General features: G+C 36.5%; 1 protein-coding gene across 1 annotated transcript in view; it reads left to right on the top strand.

Annotated features, from left to right (window-relative positions):
• Positions 1–353: 353 nt before the first annotated feature.
• LOC123554210 (H/ACA ribonucleoprotein complex subunit DKC1-like) overlaps positions 354–24386 on the top strand; it is a 29015-nt gene continuing 4982 nt past the window's right edge. The window contains exons 1-10 of the mRNA XM_045344192.2: positions 354–404; positions 7485–7522; positions 7814–7900; positions 8455–8546; positions 9316–9565; positions 10409–10535; positions 11378–11508; positions 12855–12998; positions 19289–19409; positions 24110–24228. Coding sequence (XP_045200127.1) covers positions 395–404; positions 7485–7522; positions 7814–7900; positions 8455–8546; positions 9316–9565; positions 10409–10535; positions 11378–11508; positions 12855–12998; positions 19289–19409; positions 24110–24228 — 1119 coding nt within the window. The 5' untranslated portion in view covers positions 354–394. The remainder of the gene's footprint in view (positions 405–7484; positions 7523–7813; positions 7901–8454; positions 8547–9315; positions 9566–10408; positions 10536–11377; positions 11509–12854; positions 12999–19288; positions 19410–24109; positions 24229–24386) is intronic.

Below are 24386 nucleotides of genomic sequence, written 5' to 3'. Positions count from 1 at the left end.
CATTCTGTCGAAATCGTCATGTTCCTATCGCATGCTATATAAAATGGTGGCGTAAAAATATAATGTTTTGAAAAGAGAAATTAAAAGAAGCGAAAAGGAGTAAATTGAGCGGGTTGTATTTAACGAACTGTAGTTTTCTTATATAACAGTTAACACCCCTTTTCTTTTTGTTTTTTTTAAAGCAGCGATATAGTTCTTTATGGGAATAAAAGTTTCTGAAATATGATATGCTAGAAAATGTCAAAAACCCATTTCAAAGTGGGTGGATTTTTATAATTCAGCCGGATTTAGTGGTGTTTAGACTTATAATTTTTCTATTTTTTGTAAATCTCATGAAATATTTGTTCTTACGGTTCAACCGGAAACGCGCGCAAGAGCACGTGTTGTTTTCAAAATGGAAGACGGTAAGTAAGCCGGGTGTAAAAAATAAACATTATACGATTTTCTGCGACTAATATAATCTTTGAAATACTTTGTTTAACTTGTTGTAATCTATTTATTCTTGGTAGAGATCTATTGCAAGCTGTCAGTCAAAGATAAAGAAAATTAGTCCATTTTTTTGCTGTGGCAAAGCATGGCCCACGTGTTCCAATAATTTTCAACATGTTACTGTTAAGGTAACTTGACATGGACAACCAAGATGGCGTCACAAAATTGAGGTTGGTCACATTATTTACTTCTATAGATAATATGCTGCTACAGAGGTCTAAAGATGCATTTTAATCATTTAATACACACATATACCATTGTAAAAATGCATTTAATTTATAAAATTATAAAATTAAAAGTTCTGAAACTCACCATGAAAACTAAGCAATTTTTGTGCACATTTTGCAGAAAAGTTAGGTATCCAAACTGAAAATAATTGATATCCTCATATCTTTGAATATGTCCTTCAGGTGCTCCACCTATGAACAAAAGAACTTATCCACTGAGTCTTATGCTATTTGCTCTGTAATTTGGTCAGTAAATTATAAATTTCAATATTTTGTTGCAAATAAATTCAGTAACAAGAGGCTATGCAATTCCAAAAATATGTTTATCGTAAAACTCTCCCAGTCCTATGAATGGAAAGTGAACCCAAACATAGCTGCTGATTTCGGGTCTTTTACATTATGTTATATGACCCTTGCATGTTCAAATGCAGAAATCCTCATCTAAACTGGCTCTATATGTCTTGGGGGGCAACAGAAATTCAAGAAAATGTACTTTATCAATTACATTAAACATCCATTAATTTAGTACGGCCTATGATCCACACTTTCCATGAGATTTCCATGCAAGTCAGAGAAGATTTGACATTGAGGGTTATTCAAACAGTAGCAAACATATTTGAACTAGGACACAGATTGAAAAGATTGTAAACATTATATAAAATTAAAATACAAACAATGCAAAATTACTAAGAAATGAACACATCACTCAAAACTCTTAATATGTGAGGATGTTAAGTCTCAGAAATACGGACAAAGTAAACTTACATGTACTTCGAATTTTTTTTAACGACCCTCATACTGCAGGCAGGTTTCAACTTTTTAGGGTGAAAATATAGAAATTTATAATTTACAAATGAAATTACCGAGCAAATAGCATAAAACTCAGTTGATAAGTTCTTTTGTTTATAGGTGGAACACCTAAAGGACATATTCAAAGATATGAGGATATAAATTTTTTTCAGTTTGGATACATAACTTTTCCGCAAAATGTGCACAAAAATTGACTAGTTTTCATGGTGAGTTTCAGAACATTTGATTTTATAATTTTATAAATTAAATGCATTTTGTCAATTGTATATGTATGTATTAAATGATTTAAATGCAATTTTAGACCTCTGTAGCAGTATATCGTCTATACGAGTAAATAATGTGACCAACCCCAATTTCGTGACGCCATCTTGGTTGTTCATGTCAAGTTACCTTAATGATCAGGCTTAATATGAAATAAGACACTTCCTCAGTCGGGAATCGATCCGACTTCAACTCATCCCATAACATTTGAAAAGAACTGTCTCATGACAGCACGGAAGGACACAATATTTTAATTAACAGTAAATATTTCATAATTTCGGTAATCGGTATCGCATGTTAGTGTAGAGGGATCCATTATGTATAATTATAAATTGAAGATTTTGGAATAGAAACAACACTGCCCATATTAGTACTGATGTGCAAGATGTTGCAATTCAGTGATGTAGATGCTTATTAGGCACAAGGAAAAAGTATATTCTTCCAAAAAAATTCAAAGTCAGACGCTCTGTACACATGCAGGAAGGATACATTTTTAACTCAATAGTAAGCATATATATCTCATTCGCTATATTGCATGTTCAGGGTTGTCAAAATGTCTGAAATGAACAGATTAGAAATTAAATTCAACAGATCAGCCGGGGATCAACTGGGACACAGAGGCCCCCTTGTAGGTCCAGGGCAAAGCCCTGGTAGGGGACCAGGTAGTTCAATAACATTAAACTTGCACAGGGTGCCTTTTAATATTTGGACGTTCAACATGTCCCTGTGTCAAGTTTAATCGAATGTCAGCCATTTACATAGCACATATTTTGACTTTATTTTATCAGGGTTTTTTCTAGCTAATTTGGGAACATAGCCTATACCCCCAAAATTGGGAATTTTGACGCGTAAATGTTTAGAATTGGGAAATATTTAGTCCCATAGGATATAGTAAAGATGTGTTTAAGGACGTATGCTAGAATTTGGTGCGAAAATTTTCCCAATAACAGAATTTCTTCAAACTTTGGATATTGAAGGACAATCATCTAAGAAACAAAAAAATGCAATAAAAATCATAGGTCACCGGTATCGAAAAAAAGTTATCTGCCCTTGAAAACGGCATTTCCTCCAAAAAATGATGTTTTCAAGGGCGGATAACTCTTTTCCGAATCCGGTGACCTATGATTTTTATTGCATTTTTTTGTTTCTTAGATGATGGTCCTTCAATATCCAAAGTTTGAAGAAATTCTGTTATTGGGAAAATTCTCGCCCATCTCATATACAGGGAATTCTAGCGTACGCCTTTAAGCACTTTCTCATACACTTGTTTCACATTGTACAACCTCTTTTAACATACTTCCATTACAAATTGTCAATAATTTGGTCAATGTTTGTGCAATTTTGATGAAATTTTTTTCAGAATGAAGATTGGGAATTTTTACACTCATTTTGGGAAAAATACATACTTTTTGGCATTGGGAATATAGCCGAATAATGGCTATAAAAACGGCCGAAAAAAAAAAACCCTGTTTATTGAAGTGTAATATAGGAAAAGTCTCAAACACATGAAACATTGGTTTACCGTAACTAAAACTGCACCACCAATCACTTCCCCGATGCATTTCACAGAATCTTCTAGCGTAATTTATTGAAATATCATGAACAAGACAACACTGAATAAATACATAGAATCAATTATACATGCTTAGACAAAAACACATACCTTTAGCCTACGACACTTTTAAAAACATGGGTACCACCAAACGCATGTAGACTAGCCTTTTAAACTGCTTTGATATGACTTTCAACTAATTTAAGTAACTTTTAATTAAATTACAACCAATAAATACTGATTACACCCATCGATTATAAACATATGCATACTACATAGACAATGAGTTAGTAACGGGTCGCACTTTTTAGCTCACCTGTCACAAAGTGACAAGGTGAGCTTTTGTGATCGCGCGGTGTCCGTCGTCCGTCGTCCGTCCGTGCGTCCGTGCGTCCGTGCGTCCGTGCGTCCGTAAACTTTTGCTTGTGACCACTCTAGAGGTCACATTTTTCATGGGATCTTTATGAAAATTGGTCAGAATGTTCATCTTGATGATATCTAGGTCAAGTTCGAAACTGGGTCACGTGCCATCAAAAACTAGGTCAGTAGGTCTAAAAATAGAAAAACCTTGTGACCTCTCTAGAGGCCATATATTTCACAAGATCTTCATGAAAATTGGTCAGAATGTTCACCTTGATGATATCTAGGTCAAGTTCGAAACTGGGTCACGTGGGGTCAAAAACTAGGTCAGTAGGTCTAAAAATAGAAAAACCTTGTGACCTCTCTAGAGGCCATATTTTTCATGAGATCTTCATGAGTATTGGTCAGAATGTTTATCTTGATGATATCTAGGTCAAGTTCGAAACTGGGTCACGTAGGGTCAAAAACTAGGTCATTAGGTCTAAAAATAGAAAAACCTTGTGACCTCTCTAGAGGCCATATTTCTCAATGCATCTTCATGAAAATTGGTCAGAATGTTCATCTTGATGATATCTAGGTCAGGTTCGAAACTGGGTCACGTGGGGTTAAAAACTAGGTCAGTAGGTCTAAAAATAGGAAAACCTTGTGACCTCTCTAGAGGCCATATTTTTCATGAGATCTTCATGAATATTGGTCAGAATGTTTATCTTGATGATATCTAGGTCAAGTTCGAAACTGGGTCACGTAGGGTCAAAAACTAGGTCATTAGGTCTAAAAATAGAAAAACCTTGTGACCTCTCTAGAGGCCATATTTCTCAATGCATCTTCATGAAAATTGGTCAGAATGTTCATCTTGATGATATCTAGGTCAAGTTCGAAACTGGGTCACGTGGGTTAAAAACTAGGTCAGTAGATCTAAAAATAGAAAAACCTTGTGACCTCTCTAGAGGCCATATTTTTCATGAGATCTTCATGAATATTGGTCAGAATGTTCACCTTGATGATATCTAGGTCAAGTTCGAAACTGGGTCATGTGGGATCAAAAACTAGGTCAGTAGATCTAAAAATAGAAAAACCTTGTGACCTCTCTAGTGGCCATATTTCTCAATGGATCTTCATGAAAATTGGTCAGAATGTTCACCTTGATGATATCTAGGTCAAGTTCGAAACTGGGTCATGTGCGGTCAAAAACTAGGTCAGTAGGTCTAAAAATAGGAAAACCTTGTGACCTCTCTAGAGGCGATATTTTTCAATGGATCTTCATGAAAATTGGTCAGAATGTTTACCTTGAATATATCTAGGTCAAGTTCGAAACTGGGTCACGTGGGGTTAAAAACTAGGTCAGTAGATCTAAAAATAGAAAAACCTTGTGACCTCTCTAGAGGCCATATTTTTCATGAGATCTTCATGAATATTGGTCAGAATGTTCATCTTGATGATATCTAGGTCAGATTCGAAACTGGGTCACGTGGGGTCAAAAACTAGGTCAGTAGGTCTAAAAATAGAAAAAACCTTGTGACCTCTCTAGAGGCCATATTTATCAATGGATCTTCATGAAAATTGGTGAGAATGTTCAGCTTGATGATATCTAGGTCAGGTTCATAACTGGGTCATGTGCGGTCAAAAACTAGGTCAGTAGGTCGAAAAATAGAAAAACCTTGTGACCCCTCTAGAGGCCATATTTTTCACGAGATCTTCATGAAAATTGGTGAGAATGTTCACCTTGATGATATCTAGGTCAAGTTTAAAAGTGGGTCACGTGCCTTCAAAAACTAGGTCATTAGGTCAAATAATAGAAGAACCTTGTGACCTCTCTAGAGGCCATATTTTTCAATGGATCTTCATGAAAATTGGTCAGAATTTTTTATCTTGATGATATCTAGGTCACATGTGCTCAAAAACTAGGTCACTATGTCAAATAATAGAAATAACGATGTCATACTCAGTTGAACACTGGGTCATGTGGAGATAGGTGAGCGATTCAGGACCATCATGGTCCTCTTGTTTAAAAAATCAGACCGTGAGAATATTTTTGTGCCGCCCCATGAGTGGTGGGGGCATATAGATTTGGTCTTATCCGTGCGTCCGTCTGGAGTTCGTGACGCGCCTAGCTCGAAAAGAATTTGATATAAATTGATGAAACCTTGCATGAGTCTTTATCATGATATGAACTTGCGCACCTCCTATTTTTCGTCTGGCTCCACCCCCTATTTTCAGAGTTATAGCCCCTGAAATAGTCAAAAATGCACATTTTTACCTTGTGACACGCCTAGCTCAAAAAGTATTTGATATGTATTCATGAAACCTTGCATGAGTCTTAATCATGATATGAACTTGCGCACCTATTATTTTTCATCTGGCTCCGCCCCCTATTTTCAGAGTTATAGCCCCTGAAATAGTCAAAAATGCACATTTTCACCTTGTAACATGCCTAGCTCAAAAAGCATTTGATATAGATTCATGAAACCTTGCATGAGTCTTAATCATGATATGAACTTGCGCACCTCTTACTTTTCATTTGGGTCTGCCCCCTATTTTCAGAGTTATGGCCCCTGAAATAGTCAAAAATGCCCATTTTCACCTTGTGACATGCCAAGCTCAAAAAGTATTTGATATAGATTCATGAAACCTTGCATGAGTCTTAATCATGATATGAACTTGCGCACCTCCTATTTTTCATATAGGTCCGCCCCATATTTTTAGAGTAATGGCCCCTGAAATAGTCAAAAAACTACATTTTCTCCTTGTGACGCACCTAGCTCAAAAAGTATTTAATATAAATGGTTGAAAACTTGCGTCAGTCTTTATCATGATATAAACTTGCACACCTCTAATTTTTTGGCTGGCTCCACCCCCTATTTTTAAAGTTATGGCCCCTGAAATAGTAAAAAAATGCACTTTTTCACCTAATTATGTGCCTAGCTCAAAAAGTATAAGATGTAAATTCAGGAAACATTGCTGGAGTCCTTAACATGATGTGACCTTGCACACTTGGCATTCTTCTTGAGAATCTTAGCTCATATTACAGAGTTATGGCCCTTGAAATAGCCAAAATAGTGGATTTTTTGTTTGTGATGCTCATAGCTCAAAAAGTATAGGGTCTAGAATAATGAATCCTTTTCATAAAATGTTTGTTGAGGCTATACCCCATTAAGACTGCAAACATTTGAATTATTGCCCCTTATTTGTGACAAAAGTACCAGTGGGGGGCACACCCAGTGTCCTACAGACACATTTTAGTTTCTTCTAAAATTATTCTTTATAATAGAGAAGATTTGTTAGTTTTTTGTTGTGTTGCGAAAGTGAATGGATGTAAATTTCACTTTCAAAGTGCGGACTGATCTTCAGTAAGACAGTATGTTCGATGGGTGTGTAAATTAGGTTTCTTTGTCCGTTGTTGGTATTTAGCTGTCGCTTTTAAGTCACTTCTACCGTGAATTTGTAATACCTTCCGCAAGAACTTTTGCGGAAAGCTCTACCGGGAAATTCATACTTTCGGACTATATGAAATGTCAAAATCGTAAAATATTGAAGTCCGCCGTTTATAGAACTAGGGGACCAGGGGGGCAAAGCCCCCCGGAAGCTCCTGCATTTTAGAGATTTTGACAACACATTTTTGCATTACAAAATACCTTTCTTTTTTTTCTTTCTATGTTTGGTAGCTTTTAGTCTTATTTGTCACACAAAGCAGAATAGGAAAATAGGCAGTCAGCTGGTATTTAAATGGATAACTGTTTATAGATCTCTTCCAGTATTTGAAATCTTAAGTTTGATGTATTTTTCAGGTCACAAAAAGAAAAAGCATAAGTCAGTAGATGTTGCTGTAAGTTTGTTTATCATCACAGGTTGTAATATTTTATGCACACATTTTTATTTTGTGAAATTTTTAATGATAAAGTAATAATAGAGTAAAATTTAGGGTACTTTATCTTTATCTCTGAATTTTGTATTATTGGATGAAATAGAAAACTGTTCCATTCTTAATCTCTGTTCAATTGTGATTGAGTATCCAGTGTGCTTTCTGGATAAGTCTTAAGAATAGAAAATGGCTCTTTTCCTCTCATCAGACACTTATAAAAATTTAAGAGATACTAAATGTCTTTTGTTATTTTAGGAGACACAGCATAATGCAGATTTTCTCATTCAACCTTCCTCTGAAGTACAGAAGTTAGACACATCACAGTGGCCCCTTCTATTAAAGGTAAAAAAATGTAAACATCCTGTGTTTCTATCCAGTCATTCATTATAATTCCATTGCATTCAGTGATGTGGATGAGTGGTTAAGGTAACTGACTCTGAATCATCATAAACCTTTACCTCTGTGGGCTTGTGTACTGCTTGAGGTATCCCATGTGAAGTCCTGTAGCTTGCTTGCAAAGTTCAGTGGTTCTACCCAAGTGCCTGTAAGTGCCGAAAGTAATGTCCCTGGTGTGCAGATTGGGTCTTCCTCCACCAGTGGAGCTTCCATATAGTTTGCGATGTAGATGATGAATAAAAGAAACAAGTTTAGTTTTCTAGCTTTTATTTTAAGAATTTTGTCTCTACATTTTATGGGAGACGTTGTTTTTGCCTTTACTATCCGTTAGTCCGCATTTTGCTTGTTCCCACTTCTCAAAACCTCTACCTGGATTTTGGTACTTGAATGTCACTTTTCTTGACAAATGAGTGATTTGTAAGAAGCTAGTAGTAGTGCGTATTGTTGGCATGTTCTGCACAATAAAACGTAGTATTACTGTTTTAATGATTTATTTTCAGAATTTTGACAAACTTAATGTGAAAACAGGAAGGTACACACCTATACCATCAGGATGTTCTCCATTGAAACGTCCCATAGAAGAATATGTAAAGTATGTTCCTTAATCAGAAATGTTGAATCTATGACTCATTTAAAATGTACAAGTTGTAAGTAGGCTCCCACATTTACATGTTTAAGCAAGACTGTGTCATGTTTGATCTTTAAATATTTACAAAATTTGAATTTTCTACCTGGTTGAATGAAAGGCTAACTTGCTGAACTATCTAAATTATACCTCACTTCAATAAACAGTTAGCTACCATATTGCATGCTTAATTGACAATTGTATATATCCTGTTTTTGAGATGGAACAAAACTGTGTAAGAAGGCTTTATATATGGTGCTAAATTTTGTTTGAAGCAGATAAATTGAAATATATTGTTGGACTTGAAATACTGCATGAAAAGGTGCCAGACAGCATGTTCTTTAAATGTCAAAAAGAAGCCATGACTTTTCCTTTAAATTGTAATTTTTTCTCTGTCATCATAACTGAAGGCCATTTAAACTATAATGTTCTGCATTTGAAAGATTGTGTAAACACCTGCAAAATTCTGTAATCTTGGGAGCCTTAGTCTTAAGTGCTTGCTAAATACAGTGAAAGCGATTGAAAAGTAATTAATGGAATTAAAAATCACAAAACCTTTGTTTACCATAGGGATCCCGAACTTGCAGTCAGAATTTCTTGTCATATGGGAATTTACTGCTATAGTTTTCATCATCAGCATGGAAATGCTTAGACATAAAATTGAATATTTTGTTTCCTAAGGTTTGAAACTGGCTAATTTATTACAGAAATTAAAAACATCAATGTATATTTTCAGGAGTGGCTTTTTAAATCTCGACAAACCATCAAATCCCTCATCACATGAAGTTGTAGCTTGGGTGAAGAGAATATTGCGTGTAAATAAAACTGGACATAGTGGAACATTAGATCCCAAAGTAACAGGTTGTCTGATTGTATGTATAGAACGTGCAACAAGACTCGTAAAATCTCAGCAGGGTGCCGGCAAGGAGTATGTTTGTATTTACAGACTACATAGTGTGGTGGAGGATGAGAAAAGGGTTTTAAGGGTTTGTATTTTCTCTGTAATATTTTTCGTTAGTTAATGTCCTTATGTAAATAATATGAAATAAGACACTGCCTCAATCGGGAATCGACCCGACAACTATTTGAAAAGAACTGTCTTATGACAGCACGGAAGAACACATTTTTTAATTCGATAGTAAATATCTCATTCGGTATATTGCATGTTAGTGTAGAGGGATCGATCCTGATTTTTGTCGCTTCGCAATTTAATTCAATTTAAAGTTGGACTTTGGAATAAAAACAATACTACCCATATTTGTACTGATGTGCAAGACATTGCGGTTCGGACAAGTAATGTGGACGCTTATTAGGCACAAGGAAAAAGCATATTCTTCCAAAAAAAGCCGAATTCAGACACTGTGCACGTGCCGGAAGGACACAGTTTTTAACTTGATAGTATATATCTCATTCAGTATATTGCATGTTACCGTAGAGGGATTTGCGACGAAAATGGGTGGGATCGATTCCCTAATAATTTTAACTCAGTGACTCTTGTAGAGGGAAAGTAGAGAAAGCGGTATAGTTACAAAATCTGTAAAACTTCATTAAAAATTGGTAGTGTCTGAAGTTGTGTGTTCTCCTGTAACTCATATAGGATGGTTGTCTGTTACTTGTTGAGAGCAAGTCCCTACTGGTTCAAAATCCTTTAGAGAATACTACTGAGAATGCTTTATATGATATCCAAAACAAAATTTAACTCTGGTTACTTTTCTGACTTTCAACTTCAAACAAAAGTTAAACATTAGCTATTCTATCAAAGTAGGAAGAAGAAAAAAGATAACGCTCTCATTAAGAAAACACTAACTGATTGTGCTTACTTATTGCAGAATTTGGAAACATTACAAGGTGCATTATTTCAAAGACCTCCATTGATATCTGCAGTAAAGAGACAGTTAAGAATTAGAACAGTTTATGAGGTGAAATCATTAGAATACAAGAAGGAAGATGCAATGGGTAAGTATTTGGTATTGCAGGAATACAGACAGTATCTTGCAGATATCTAGATGATGAAGCAAGGCAGATAGGGTATATGCACAACAACTATGTTTGATGCAGTTCAGTGACAGTGATACATTGCAGTAGCTCTATTTTTGTTCATCTTAACCTTTACCCAGCTAAATTTCTAAAATGGACTGTCTATATTTCAGTTTGGGCAGTACCGTTAATGATTTATTATTTGAAGGGGTGTTCACTGAAAATTTACTGAAATCAGAATGATAAACAAACAATGCAGACCAAGATTGGCCTGCATGGATGTTGATCTGCACTGGTCGCAAAGGTCTGGCTATTCTGAACTTCACATGCTACAAAAAAAGGTAGCCGGGTCTTCAGACCATTATAGAAGGGTGAAATCTATGCCCGCCAACCCTTAATGAAGCCTCTGCATTGTGACCTACATGTATTTTGCCAAGATTTATATTATTATGTAAAATGTAGTTCAGCAACAGAATAAGATCCGTTCTGACCATATTTATTCATTCAAAGTGCAAGAACAGTTGAATTTTTTTAAGAATATGTTTTTAGTGGTAATGCTACATTATGCTTGCATGTATATGAATGTAGTTGTCTGTTTTATTTCAAGAATACTTTTCAGTGCTCATATTGGTGTGTTGGATTGGACAGGAACTTTATAATAACAAAATAAAGGTTATCTCAGGCACACCAGTTTGCCACCAAAATCATTTCATCTATAACACATTCATAAATAGTTTCTGAAATGCTGAAAAGAGTCAGCTACATTAGCCATGTGCATTACATTGGTTCACAGTGTTGACCTCTTTCATGTTGACCTCTAGGTGTATTCTGGGTCAGCTGTGAGGCAGGCACATACATTCGTACCATGTGCGTACATCTGGGACTTCTGCTCGGAGTTGGAGGCCAGATGCAAGAACTGCGGCGGGTCCGATCAGGCATTCAAAATGAGAAGGTTTGTAAACTTGTTCTCTGTCAGCTAAATGTGTAGACTCTTTTAACAACCAGGAGTGTGGATTTGACCATTAAAGGACTTGTTTACAGGGGAAACATCTTCATGTTATGGCTTCGTAATACTATTTTCTTGTAGAGGCCTGAAAGCTAAAGATACATAAGGTTAAATTTTATAAAAGGGTAGAAGCATTTGAAAAGTATTTAAGCATTTTTTTTTGCAAAAACAATAGAAACGTGCTTATATGCAAAAGATGAGTATTTGTGAAAAGAATTTGGTGTAATTTCTCAACATTCTTGAAGTAGCTTTTAATCCAGACTTGGATATATCACAGAATTCTTAATGATTGAGTTTTGAGATATTGTGCCTGTGCACACCTGTTCATGTTCCTGTTTTGTGTAGACTGGAGGATGGAAAAGTGTGCTATACTAACTCCCATTCGCGGATAGCTGTGTTAAATTATTGCAAATTTGACACAGTACTGATATGGGATATATTGACTTTGATTACAAATCACAGATCTGTCCACTCTTTAGTGTCAGCGAATGGTATGATTTGTTAATTCCTTTTTTGTATCACGTAAGCTTTTTAAAAGTTTCAAGTTCATTTAGTTTTTGCAATGAAGGTAACCATTCCTTTTATATATATTAGACTTCAAGGATTTCATGACTGTTTCTCACTTTAGTTGATGATGTTGAATGTTGAAATTTCTTGTATTCTGTTTAGAAGTGAAGACAATTGAGCTCATTTTCATTAATTTTGTGAATTCTGTTAAAAGATGCACACATGTTCATGCTACTGACTGATTCTGGACTTTGGTATGGAAACGTATGCTACAGTAATACTCCCAACATCCGATATCTGTGTGTAGCCTAGATGCTTCATACAGTACTTTGTGTTGGATATATAATCTACAATATTACAATACTGTTCAGCTTCCATTAACAACATCTCCAAAGAGCAAACATGACATTTTTTCCCATTTGATGAAAGTATTGGTAGTGTCTTGTCCAGATTTTTTTTAATGTTGCCACTTTTTTACTTTATGCAAGAGAAACACCGTATTTCGAATTTGCTTAACAACTGAAAATTCTGGTTATCTCGAAGAAATTTTCAAGTCCAGTCGAAAAAAACATGTTCACAATATACAATTTAAGACAAATTTCAGTTATCTCGAAGTAAAACATTTGGTCCCTTGGAAATCAAAATACTGAGTTTTAACTTTGTTAAACAAATTTTTTATGTATACTTTTATCCTTTCAAGCAGTTTTAGACCAAATCAGGAAAGGATGACATCATTCCTATTGAAGCACCAAGTCTGTGTTATATTTAAGCTGGTTCTGTTACAGGTTGGTATGGTGACACTACATGATGTCCTTGATGCTCAATGGATGTATGATAACCATAAAGATGAGAGTTACCTCAGACGTGTTATTAAACCTCTAGAAGCTCTCCTCACATCACATAAGCGTATTGTGATAAAAGATTCTGCAGTAAGTAGAGACAGGAATCTCTAATTTTTTTAGCTCACCTGTCACAAAGTGACAAGGTGAGCTTTTGTGATCGAGCAGCGTCCATCTGTCCGTGCGTAAACTTTTGCTTGTGACCACTCTAAAGGTCACATTTTTCATGGGTTTTTAGCTCACCTGAGCAAAGGTGAGCTTTAGTGATCACCCTGTGTCCATCGTCCATCCGTCGTCAACAATTTGACTGTTAACACTCTAGAGGTCACATTTTTGGCCCAATCTTAATGAAACTTGGTCAGAATGTTACCCTCAATAAAATCTTGGACGAGTTCAGTATTGGGTCATCTGGGGTCAGAAAGTAGGTCACCAGGTCAAATCAAAGGAAAAGCTTGTTAACACTCTAGAGGTCACAATTTTGGCCCAATCTTAATGAAACTTGGTTAGAATGTTACCCTCAATAAAATCTTGGACGAGTTCGATATTGGGTCATCTGGGGTCAAAAACTAGGTCACCAGGTCAGATCAAAGGAAAAGCTTGTTAACACTCTAGAGGTCACATTTTTGGCCCAATCTTAATGAAACTTGGTCAGAATGTTACCCTTAATAAAATCTTGGATGACTTTGATATTGGGTCATCTGGGGTCAAAAACTGGGTCACCAGGTCAAATCAAAGGAAAAGCTTGTTAACACTCTAGAGGCCGCATTTATAACTGTATCTTCATGAAACTTGGTCAGAATGTTAATATTGATGATTTTAAGGTCCAGATCGAATCTGGGTCATGTAGGATCAAAAACTAGGTCACCCGATCAAATCAAAGGAAAAGCTAGTTTACACTGTAGAGGCCACATTTATGATCATATCTTAATGAAACTTGGTCAAAATGTTAATCTTGATGATCTATAGATCAAGTTCAAATCTGGATTAAATGGGGTCAAAAACCAGGTCACTAGGTCAAATCAAAGGAAAAGCTTGTTAACACTCTAGAGGCCATATTTATGACTGTATCTTCATGAAACTTGGTCAGAATGTTACACTTGATGATCTTTAGGACAAATTAGTATCTGGGTCATGTCGGGTCAAAATCTAGGTCACCATGTCAAATCAAAGGAAAAGCTAGTTAACACTTAAGAGGCCACATTTATGACCATATCTTAATGAAACTTAAATAGTGATGATCTTTAGGTCAATAGGTCAGTTGAGCGATACAGGGCCTTCATGGCCCTCTTGTTTATGAAAATTGGTCAGAATGTCCACCTTGATGATATCTAGGTCAAGTTTGAAACTGGGTCACTTTTGGTCAAAAACTAGGTCAGTAGGTCTAAAAATAGAAACCTTGTGACCTCTCTAGAGGCCATATTTTTCACAAGATCTTCATGAAAATTGGTCAGAATGTTCATCTTGATGATATCTAGGTCATTTTTGAAACTGAATCACGTGGCATCAAAAACTAGGTCAGTAGGTCAGATAATAGAAAAACCTTGTGACCTCTCTAGAGGCCATATTTTTCATGGGATCTGTATGAAAGTTGGTCTGAATGTTTATCTTGATGATATCTAGGTCAAGTTTGAAACTGGGTCACGTGCGGTCAGTAGGTCTTGAAATAGAAAAACCTTGTGACCTCTCTAGAGGCCATAGTTGTGAATGGATCTTCATGAAAATTGGTCAGAATGTTCATCTTGATGATATCTAGGTCAAGTTCGAAACTGGGTCAAGTGCCCTCAATAACTAGGTCAGTAGGTCAAATAATAAAAAAACATTGTGACCTCTCTAGAGGCCATATTTTTCATGGGATCTGTATGAAAGTTTGTCTGAATGTTTATCTTGATGATATCTAGGTCAAGTTAGAAACTGGGTCACGTGCCATCAATAACAAGGTCAGTAGGTCAAATAATAAAAAACCTGACCTCTCTAGAGGCCATATTTTTCAATGGATCTTCATGAAAATTGGTCAGAATTTTTATCTTGATGATATCTAGGTCAGTTTCAAAAGTAGATCACATGAGCTCAAAAACTATGTCAAATAATAGAATAAGCGACGTCATACTCAGTTGAAAACTGGGTCATCTGGGGACAGGTTCGCAATTCAGGACCATCATGGTCCTCTTGTCTCATAAGGAGACAAAATGTTCAGCTTACTCTTTAATGGCAACATTGAAAAGACCAATCCAGAGCTCAGACATGGCAAAAGAGTTTTAAGACTTGTCTCATACTGTCGGATGATCCATGATAACCTGTCTGATGGAATGGAAACTCGTTTGACCAATATCATATCATAAAGAGTAAACAAAAACATTTTATAGATGAAAAAATGAACAGTTGCATAAGAAAACTGTTGTAAAACTTGCCAGTAAGATCCTTGCTTGATCAAATAATCTTTGTGACAGGACAGTTCAAAGTCTCTAATTGTATCTGAGTGGTTAAGGTTGCCGACTTGAAATCAGTTGCCCCCCACTGCTGTTCATTGGAAACTTTATATATAATATCACATCAGTCTTGGAGTAAAGAAGAATCACAATCTGCATAGGACCTATCCCACAGGAGTATTTGTTCTAATCTTTCTTAAAGACGTAATATGCTCATATTTCTCTAAAATACTTGTCATTACATACTGATCGAAATTAGAAAATCCTTGTAAAATATATTTATCTTAGCTAAATATACATAAACTAACCTAGTAGGTAGAGCTGGAGTTTATGACTGCATGTTATTCAGTGTGCATTGTATCATGATTCTAGGATGATTTTGCTAGAAGATCCACTGTGGTTTTTACCCAAATAACATTCAGTCCTTTAAAATGTTTTTAGACTTTTTAGCGACATTTCATATCCATTCTGTGTTTAAAGCATTTTAAATCAGACATAGTACTGTTTTAACTCAAACTTTTATGTTTATTTTACTTTTTATACGCCCATTTGAAAAACGGGACATATTATTGTAACGCCCCTGGCAGGCAGGCGGCGTCCACAGACTTTGTCTGGAGCATATCTTCATGCATGGAGGGATTTTGATGAAACAGTTGTTCAGCATCATGAGACCTAGTGTCATGTGCAAGAAACAGGTCCCATGGTCTAAGGTTAAGGTCACACTTAGAGGTCAAAGGTCAAATTCAAGAATGACTTTGTCCCGAGCATATCTTCTTCATGCATGGAGGGATTTTGATGTAACTGGGCACAATTGTTCACCAGCATAAGACGGGATATCATGCGCAAGAGCCAGGTCCCTAGGTCTAAGGTCAAGGTCACACTTAGAGGTCAATGGATACAAGAATGAAAACTGTCCGGAGCATTTCTTCTTCATGCATGGAGGGATTTTGATATAACTTGGCACAATGTTCACCACCATGAGACGGAGTGTCATGCACAAGAACCAGGTCCATAGGTCTAAGGTCAAGGTCACACATAAGAGGCCAAAGGTCAGATGCAAGAATGTGTTTGTCTAGAGGATTTCTTCATGCATGGAGGGATTTTGATTTAACTTTGTACAACTGAACACCATCATGAGACAGAGTGTCATGCGCAGGTCCCTTGTTAGCTCACCTGAGCACAAAGTGCTCAGGGTGAGGTATTGTGATCACTCACCGTCCGGCGTCCGTCCGTCCGTCCGGCGTCCGTCCACACTTTCCTTTAAACAACATCTCCTCCTAAACCAACAAGCCAATTTTGATGAAACTTCACAGGGTTGTTCCTTGGATGGTCTTCTTTAAAAATTGTTCAAAGAATTGAATTCCATACAGAATTCTGGTTGCCATGGCAACCAAAAGTAAAAACTTTAAAAATCTTCTTCTCAAAAACCAGAAGCCCTAGAGCTTAGATATTTGGTGTGAAGCATTGCCTAGTGGACCTCTACCAAGTTTGTTCAAATCATGACCCCAGGGTCAAAATTGACCCCGCCCCGGGGGTCACTTGATTTTACATAGGAAAATCTTAAAAAATCTTCTTCTCAAAAACCAGAAGCCCTAGAGCTTAGATATTTGACTTGTAGCATTGCCTAGTGGACCTCTACTAAAATTGTTCAAATCATGACCCCGGGGTCAAAATTGACCTCGCCCCAGGGATCACTTGATTTTACATAGGAAAATCTTCAAAAAATTTCTAAAAATAAACCAGAAGGCTTAGAGCTTAGATATTTGACATGTAGCATTGCCTAGTGGACCTCTACAAAATTTGTTCAAATCATGACCCCCGGGTCAAAGTTGACCCCACCCCAGGGGTCACTTGATTTTACATAGGAAAATCTTCAAAAATTTTCTAAAAATAAACCAGAAGGCCTAGGTCTTAGATATTTGACATGGAGCATTGCCTAGTAGACTTCTACAAAATTTATTCAAATCATGACCCCCGGGGTCAAATTGACCCCGCCCCATGGGATTACTTGATTGTACATAGAAAAATCTTCAAAATAAACCAGAAGGCCTAGAGCTTAGATATTTCATATGTAGCATTGCCTAGTGGACCTCTACAAAATTTGTTCAAATCATGACCCCCGGGGTTAAAATTGACCCCACCCCAGGGGTCACTTGATTTTACATAGGAAAATCTTCAAAAAATTTCTAAAAATAAACCAGAAGGCTTAGATCTTAGATATTTGACATGTAGCATTGCCTAGTAGACTTCTACAAAATTTGTTCAAATCATTACCTCCGGGGTCAAATTGACCCCACCCCATGGGGTTATTTGTTTAGCTTTAGCAAAGAATTTTTTTCAAGAAAGCAATTAAACTCAGGTGAGCGATATAGGGCCATCATGGCCCTCTTGTTTATATTGTAACTTTTTCATTACTAGTCATAGGGAAAAAATTGAGACCACTTTTCTGTAGTACAACATGCATGTTACATCCAATTTTGAGGTGTATTTTGACCTGTCTCTACCTGGTAAGGAGTTTTGTGTGGACTTAGAAATTATGTTTTTGGGACTTTTAAAAAAAAATAATTTAAAATTAACTTTCCTTAGTTGTTACTATAAATAACTTATATTGTAACTTTTTTATAATTGACCATAGGGAAAAACCAAGACCACTGTTCTGTGGTACAACATAGATGTTACTTTCAAATTTAGGTGTATTTTAAGGTGTCTTTACCTGGTAAGGATTTTTTTGTGGGTTTAGAAAAACAAAAGAATTACAGTAATTCCTACATAACCACAGAACTAAAATTCCATTTGCAAATACAGGTGCTAGTGTAAAGAAATTTGCTATGAGGGGCATATATTGTGACATTCTGGCACTCTTGTTACAACTTCACACAGATACTCCATAACATTTTCAAATGTGAAATTTGAGCGTAATGATGTCTTTAATTTCATTCTCACCTATCTTACCGAATAATTGTTCTTTTATTAAAGCACTCTAAAACAGGTCTCTGTCTTTGGTAGGCAGTTACTTGGTAGCTGGTGCAAGATTGAATATCCTTTTAAAAGTTTCTAGACAACTGTTGTAGTTTAGGAACATGTCGGAGGATTACATTTCAACGCCATTAACCTTGCTGAACTTCAAACTAAACCTTACTAGATTGAATTTCTTTCTAATTAACAAAAGGTCTTGAAGGGATATTTATTTCCAAATGTGAAATTTTAGCGTTATGATGTCCTTAATTTCATTCTCTGTTGTCTTTGCTAATTATATGCCCGAAGGGATGTAAAATGATATGACGACAGTGTCCGTCTGTAAGCAATGTCATGTCTGCTCGGTAACTCTTGAACCCCTTGAAGGATTTCGAAGAAACTTAACACAGAGTTCACCACATCGAGACGACAGGCAGAGCACATGTTTTGGATGGCTCGTTCAAGATCAAGGTCATACTTAAGGGCCAAAAGTCATATGATTTTGTTTCTTGTACGCTCTGTAACTCTTGAACTGCTTGAAGCATTTTAAAAAACTTGCAACAAATGTTCAACACATTGAGATGACGTGTAGAGCGCACGTTTCAGACGGCTCGCTTCAAGGTCGAGGTCACACATAAGGGTCAAGGTTCATATATTGCTCGGCATTGGGGTGCTCTTGTTATTTAATTAAAGCACTCTAAAACAGGTTTCTGTCTTTTGTAGGCACTTAACTTGGTAGCTGGTGCAAGATTGAATATCCTTTTAAAAAGTTTTTAAACTACTGTAGTTTAGGAACATGTCGGAGGATAACATTTACAACACCATTATTTTCAAAGAGGGATGAACTGAACTTTTCCAGTTTGAATTTCTTTCTAAATAGCAAAGAGGTCTTGTAGGGATATTTCCTGTATTCAAGGGCAGGATAAGCAAAAGAGTTAGTGAAGTGAAAAGATACCTGTCTGTTTATTTATCATCTATAATAATGTTATTTACAAACAGGTGAATGCTGTCTGCTATGGAGCAAAGATAATGTTACCAGGTGTGTTAAGGTATGAGAATGGTATAGAAATAGATGAGGAAATAGTCATTGTAACAACTAAAGGCGAGGCAGTAGCATTAGGTAAGAATACATTTTTAAATTTGAAAAGAATTATGTATTTTTCCCTTTCTGATGAGAAGTTGGAGAAACTTGGTGCAGAATTTATTTATGATAGAATGAAAGAATACAACTTTTAGACAGTCCAGTTTGGTTAACTTATATTATTTTAGTAACATTTAAACTTTAAAATAGAGTACGGGTTAAACAGACAAATTAGACAGTTGATATAAAACAAATATATTTATGCAGCCATAAAGGTTGTTCTGTTGCAACAGATTAGATATCTTAGATGAGAATATTCTAGTGATAACCGAGACCAAACTTTAATGATTGAATTTTGAGATACTGTGCCTGTGCACACCTGTTCATGTTCCTGTTTTTTGTAGACTGGAGGATGGAAAAGTGTGCTATACTAACTCCCATTCGCGGATAGCTGTGTTAAATTATTGCAAATTTGACACAGTACTGATATGGGATATATTGACTTTGATTACAAAAGAAAAATTTTTTACACCAGTATTTTTAGCTCACCTGTCACAAAGTGACAAGGTGAGCTTTTGTGATCGCGCGGTGTCCTTCGTCCGTCGTCCGTGCGTGCGTGCGTGCGTCAGTCCGTAAACTTTTGCTTGTGACCACTCTAGAGGTCACATTTTTCATGGGATCTTTATGAAAGTTGGTCAGAATGTTCAACTTGATGATATCTAGGTCAAGTTCGAAACTGGGTCACGTGCCGTCAAAAACTAGGTCAGTAGGTCTAAAAATAGAAAAACCTTGTGACCTCTCTAGAGGCCATATATTTCACAAGATCTTCATGAAAATTGGTCAGAACGTTCACCTTGATGATATCTAGGTCAAGTTCGAAACTGGGTCACGTGCCGTCAAAAACTAGGTCAGTAGGTCAAATAATAGAAAAACCTTGTGACCTCTCTAAAGGCCATATTTTTCATGGGATCTGTATGAAAGTTGGTCTGAATGTTCATCTTGATGATATCTAGGTCAAGTTCGAAACTGGGTCACGTGCGGTCAAAAACTAGGTCAGTAGGTCTAAAAATAGAAAAACCTTGTGACCTCTCTAGAGGCCATATATTTCATGAGATCTTCATGAAAATTGGTCAGAATGTTCACCTTGATGATATCTAGGTCAAGTTCGAAAGTGGGTCACGTGCCGTCAAAAACTAGGTCAGTAGGTCAAATAATAGAAAAACCTTGTGACCTCTCTAGAGGCCATATTTTTCATTGGATCTGTATGAAAGTTGGTCTGAATGTTCATCTTGATGATATCTAGGTCAAGTTCGAAAATGGGTCACGTGCCGTCAAAAACTAGGGCAGTAGGTCAAATAATAGAAAAACCTTGTGACCTCTCTAAAGGCCATATTTTTCATGGGATCTGTATGAAAGTTGGTCAGAATGTTCATCTTGATGATATCTAGGTCAAGTTCGAAACTGGGTCACGTGCGGTCAAAAACTAGGTCAGTAGGTCTAAAAATAGAAAAACCTTGTGACCTCTCTAGAGGCCATATATATCATGAGATCTTCATGAAAATTGGTCAGAATGTTCACCTTGATGATATCTAGGTCAAGTTTGAAAGTGGGTAACGTGCCATCAAAAACTAGGTCAGTAGGTCAAATAATAGAAAAACCTTGTGACCTCTCTAAAGGCCATATTTTTCATGGGATCTGTATGAAAGTTGGTCTGAATGTTCATCTTGATGATATCTAGGTCAAGTTCGAAACAGGGTCATGTGCGGTGAAAAACTAGGTCAGTAGGTCTAAAAATAGAAAAACCTTGTGACCTCTCTAGAGGCCATACTTGTGAATGGATCTCCATAAAAATTGGTCAGAATGTTCATCTTGATGATATCTAAGTCAAGTTCGAAAGTGGGTCACGTGCCATCAAAAAGTAGGTCAGTAGGTCAAATAATGAAAAAACGTGACCTCTCTAGAGGCCATATTTTTCATGGGATCTGTATGAAAGTTGGTCTGAATGTTTATCTTGATGATATATAGGTCAAGTTTGAAACTGGGTCAACTGCGATCAAAAACTAGGTCAGTAGGTCTTGAAATAGAAAAACCTTGTGACCTCTCTAGAGACCATACCCTTGAATGGATCTTCATGAAAATTGGTCAGAATGTTCACCTTGATGATATCTAGGTCAAGGTTGAAACTGGGTCACGTGCCATAAAAAACTAGGGCAGTAGGTCAAATAATAAAAAAACCTTGTGACCTCTCTAGAGGCCATACCTTTCATGGGATCTGTATGAAAGTTGGTCTGAATGGTCATCTTGATGATATCTAGGTCAGGTTTGAAAACTGGGTCAACTGCGGTCAAAAGTAGGTCAGTAGGTCTAAAATTAGAAAAATCTTTTGACCTCTCTAGAGGCCATATTTTTCAATGGATCTTCATGAAAATTGATCTGAATGTTCACCTTGATGATATCTAGGTCAGTTTCGAAACTGGGTCACGTGCGGTCAAAAACTAGGCCAGTAGGTATAAAAATAGAAAAACCTTGTGACCTCTCTAGAGGCCATATTTTTCATGAGATCTTCATGAAAATTAGTGATAATGTTCACCTTGATATCTAGGTAAAGTTCAAAACAGGGTCACGTACCTTTGAAAACTAGGTCAATAGGTCAAATAGTAGAAAAACCTTGTGACCTCTCTAGAGACCATATTTTTCAATGGATCTTCCTGAAAATGGTCAGAATTTTTATCTTGATAATATCTAGGTCAGGTTCAAAACTGGGTCACATGAGCTCAAAAACTAGGTCACTATGTCAAATAATAGAAAAAACGACGTCATACTCAAAACTGGGTCATGTGGGAAGAGGTGAGCGATTCAGGACCATCATGGTCCTCTTGTTTTAACAGGGACAAAGAGATTCTTTGAATTTTTATGCGTTCCTTCGAAGAAGGAGGGGTATATTGTTTGGCGGTCGGTATGTAGACCAATCCGTTTCTGGATGATAAGTCAAGAATGCTTTGACCTAGGATCATGAGAATTGATAGGAATGTTGGTCATCCCCAGCAGATGACCCCTATTGATTTTGAAATATGTATGTCAAAGTTTAAGGTCACAGTGACCCTGAACAGTTAAACGGTTTCTGCATGATAACTCAAGAACGCTTGGGCCTATGATCATGAAATTTAATAGGCAAGTTAATCATGATAAGCAGATGACCTCTATTTATTTTAAGGTTAATAGGTCAAAGGTCAAGGTCACATTTACCCAGAACAGTAGAACTTTTGTATACAGTGACCAAATAATTTCTGTTCCTTATGCAATTACTGAACGCATCAAGGGGGGCATTTCATGTTCTACGAGCTTTTGTATATATCAGACCAAGGATTTCATTGCAATTTCTGGCTTTAATTGGTGATATTGACAGTTGACTTGCTGGATATTTTGACTGTATTGCAGTCTTTTCAGCAAAGTTTGTATCACGTGCCAGGGCTCTCGTTTGGCAAAATTTGGGGCCGAATATCGGCCCCATTCCCCCCTCAAAATGGTACGTTTTTCACCGTTTTTAAAAAATTCCCCCTCAAGTCCAGGAACATTAGTGCTAAACACTTTGCAGTTGATTTGTTGGCCTTAAAATTTTATTGTTTCCAAAAATTCAGTGGCTCAGAGAAAAAATATAAGGTGTGATGTCTGAATAAGGTTGTTTATATTTGGCAGAATTCATACAGCAGTGTTTATTATTAACAGAATTCAGGTTTGGGTCAGTAAAGTTGAGAAGAATGTTTATATTTGTTTGCATTTCTTTTTGCGTTTGAAATTCCCCCTCAGAAGAATTGTTTTGAAAAATCATGCGAAATTCCCCCCTTTATGGATTCTGGCCCCAGTCCCAAAAAACAAGAGTGCTGCGTGCAGTCTAGTCAAAAGTATCTGGTAGGTCAACAGGTTTTGTTCTGAGTAATGAGATATTCTTTTAAACTTGCGTTTGAAATGCCCCCTCCTAAGAAGAGAATGTGTACTGTTTTGCCCATTAGGTAGACAACTTGGTTACTGATCAGTAACTAGATAATGCCTAGGTCTAAAGCTGTCAGACTACATAGAATTATTGCCTATTAACAGAAAATGAATGATCCCTATAGGGTCAGTAAGTCAAAGGTCAATATCACAATGACTGCACTGAAATTACTTCCTCTAGATAACTAAAGAATGGTTTTGGTATTCAGTAGAACTGCATATTGTGATTGCCTGCTCAGTTAATAGATAACTACTGCTGTTTTTGAGGTCAGTATTTCAAAGATGAAGGTCAGTCTGTGAGGCAAAAATGACGGTAGCTCAGTTTCTGAAAAACACTTTCATCTGCTGCCTTGAAAACTTCACACATGATGATTGCCAGTTCTCAGTAGATAAAGCAAATTGTTTTGGAAGTTTGTCGATCAAAGGTTATTGTCTTGGTGACTTTTTCAAACTGAACCGGTTACATTTAAGTATATAAAAGAACACTTTGGTTTACAAATGTCAAATACTCTTGATTGGTAGATAGCTGTTTCAAAGGTCAGGGTCACAGTATGTTGAAACTGACGATGGTGCATACAATCATTAGGGGCGTATGTGTTTACAAACAGCTCTTGTTACTCTTGTGATTAAAGGAACTACTTTATTATACAGTATATGGAAACTTTTAGGGATTTTGAGAGATGATTGACTCACGTACATTGTAAAATTATGTATGTAATGAAATTTCAACCTTTGATTGTTCTTTCTAGCAATAGCCCAGATGACATCAGCCGTGATGGCAACAACAGACCACAATATTGTTGCAAAGATAAAACGTGTGATCATGGAGAGAGATACATATCCTAGGAAATGGGGACTGGGACCAAGGGTAAGTTAAAGCTATATGTAAAGAGATTTTGTCTGAAGTTGTTGGCTCTCCTGCTTGTAATCATGTGGAGAAGTTGAAAGATACTTCTCCATAACAAGTTATGGTTGGCTTGTGAAATCTAGGACAGTTTTGTAATAGCTTGCTATTTACGTAATGTT

Source organism: Mercenaria mercenaria, chromosome 7 (assembly GCF_021730395.1).
Source record: "Mercenaria mercenaria strain notata chromosome 7, MADL_Memer_1, whole genome shotgun sequence".
NCBI lineage: Eukaryota > Metazoa > Mollusca > Bivalvia > Venerida > Veneridae > Mercenaria > Mercenaria mercenaria.
The sequence above is the reverse complement of the archived record's forward strand: the minus strand, read 5'-3'. Positions and strand labels throughout refer to the sequence as shown.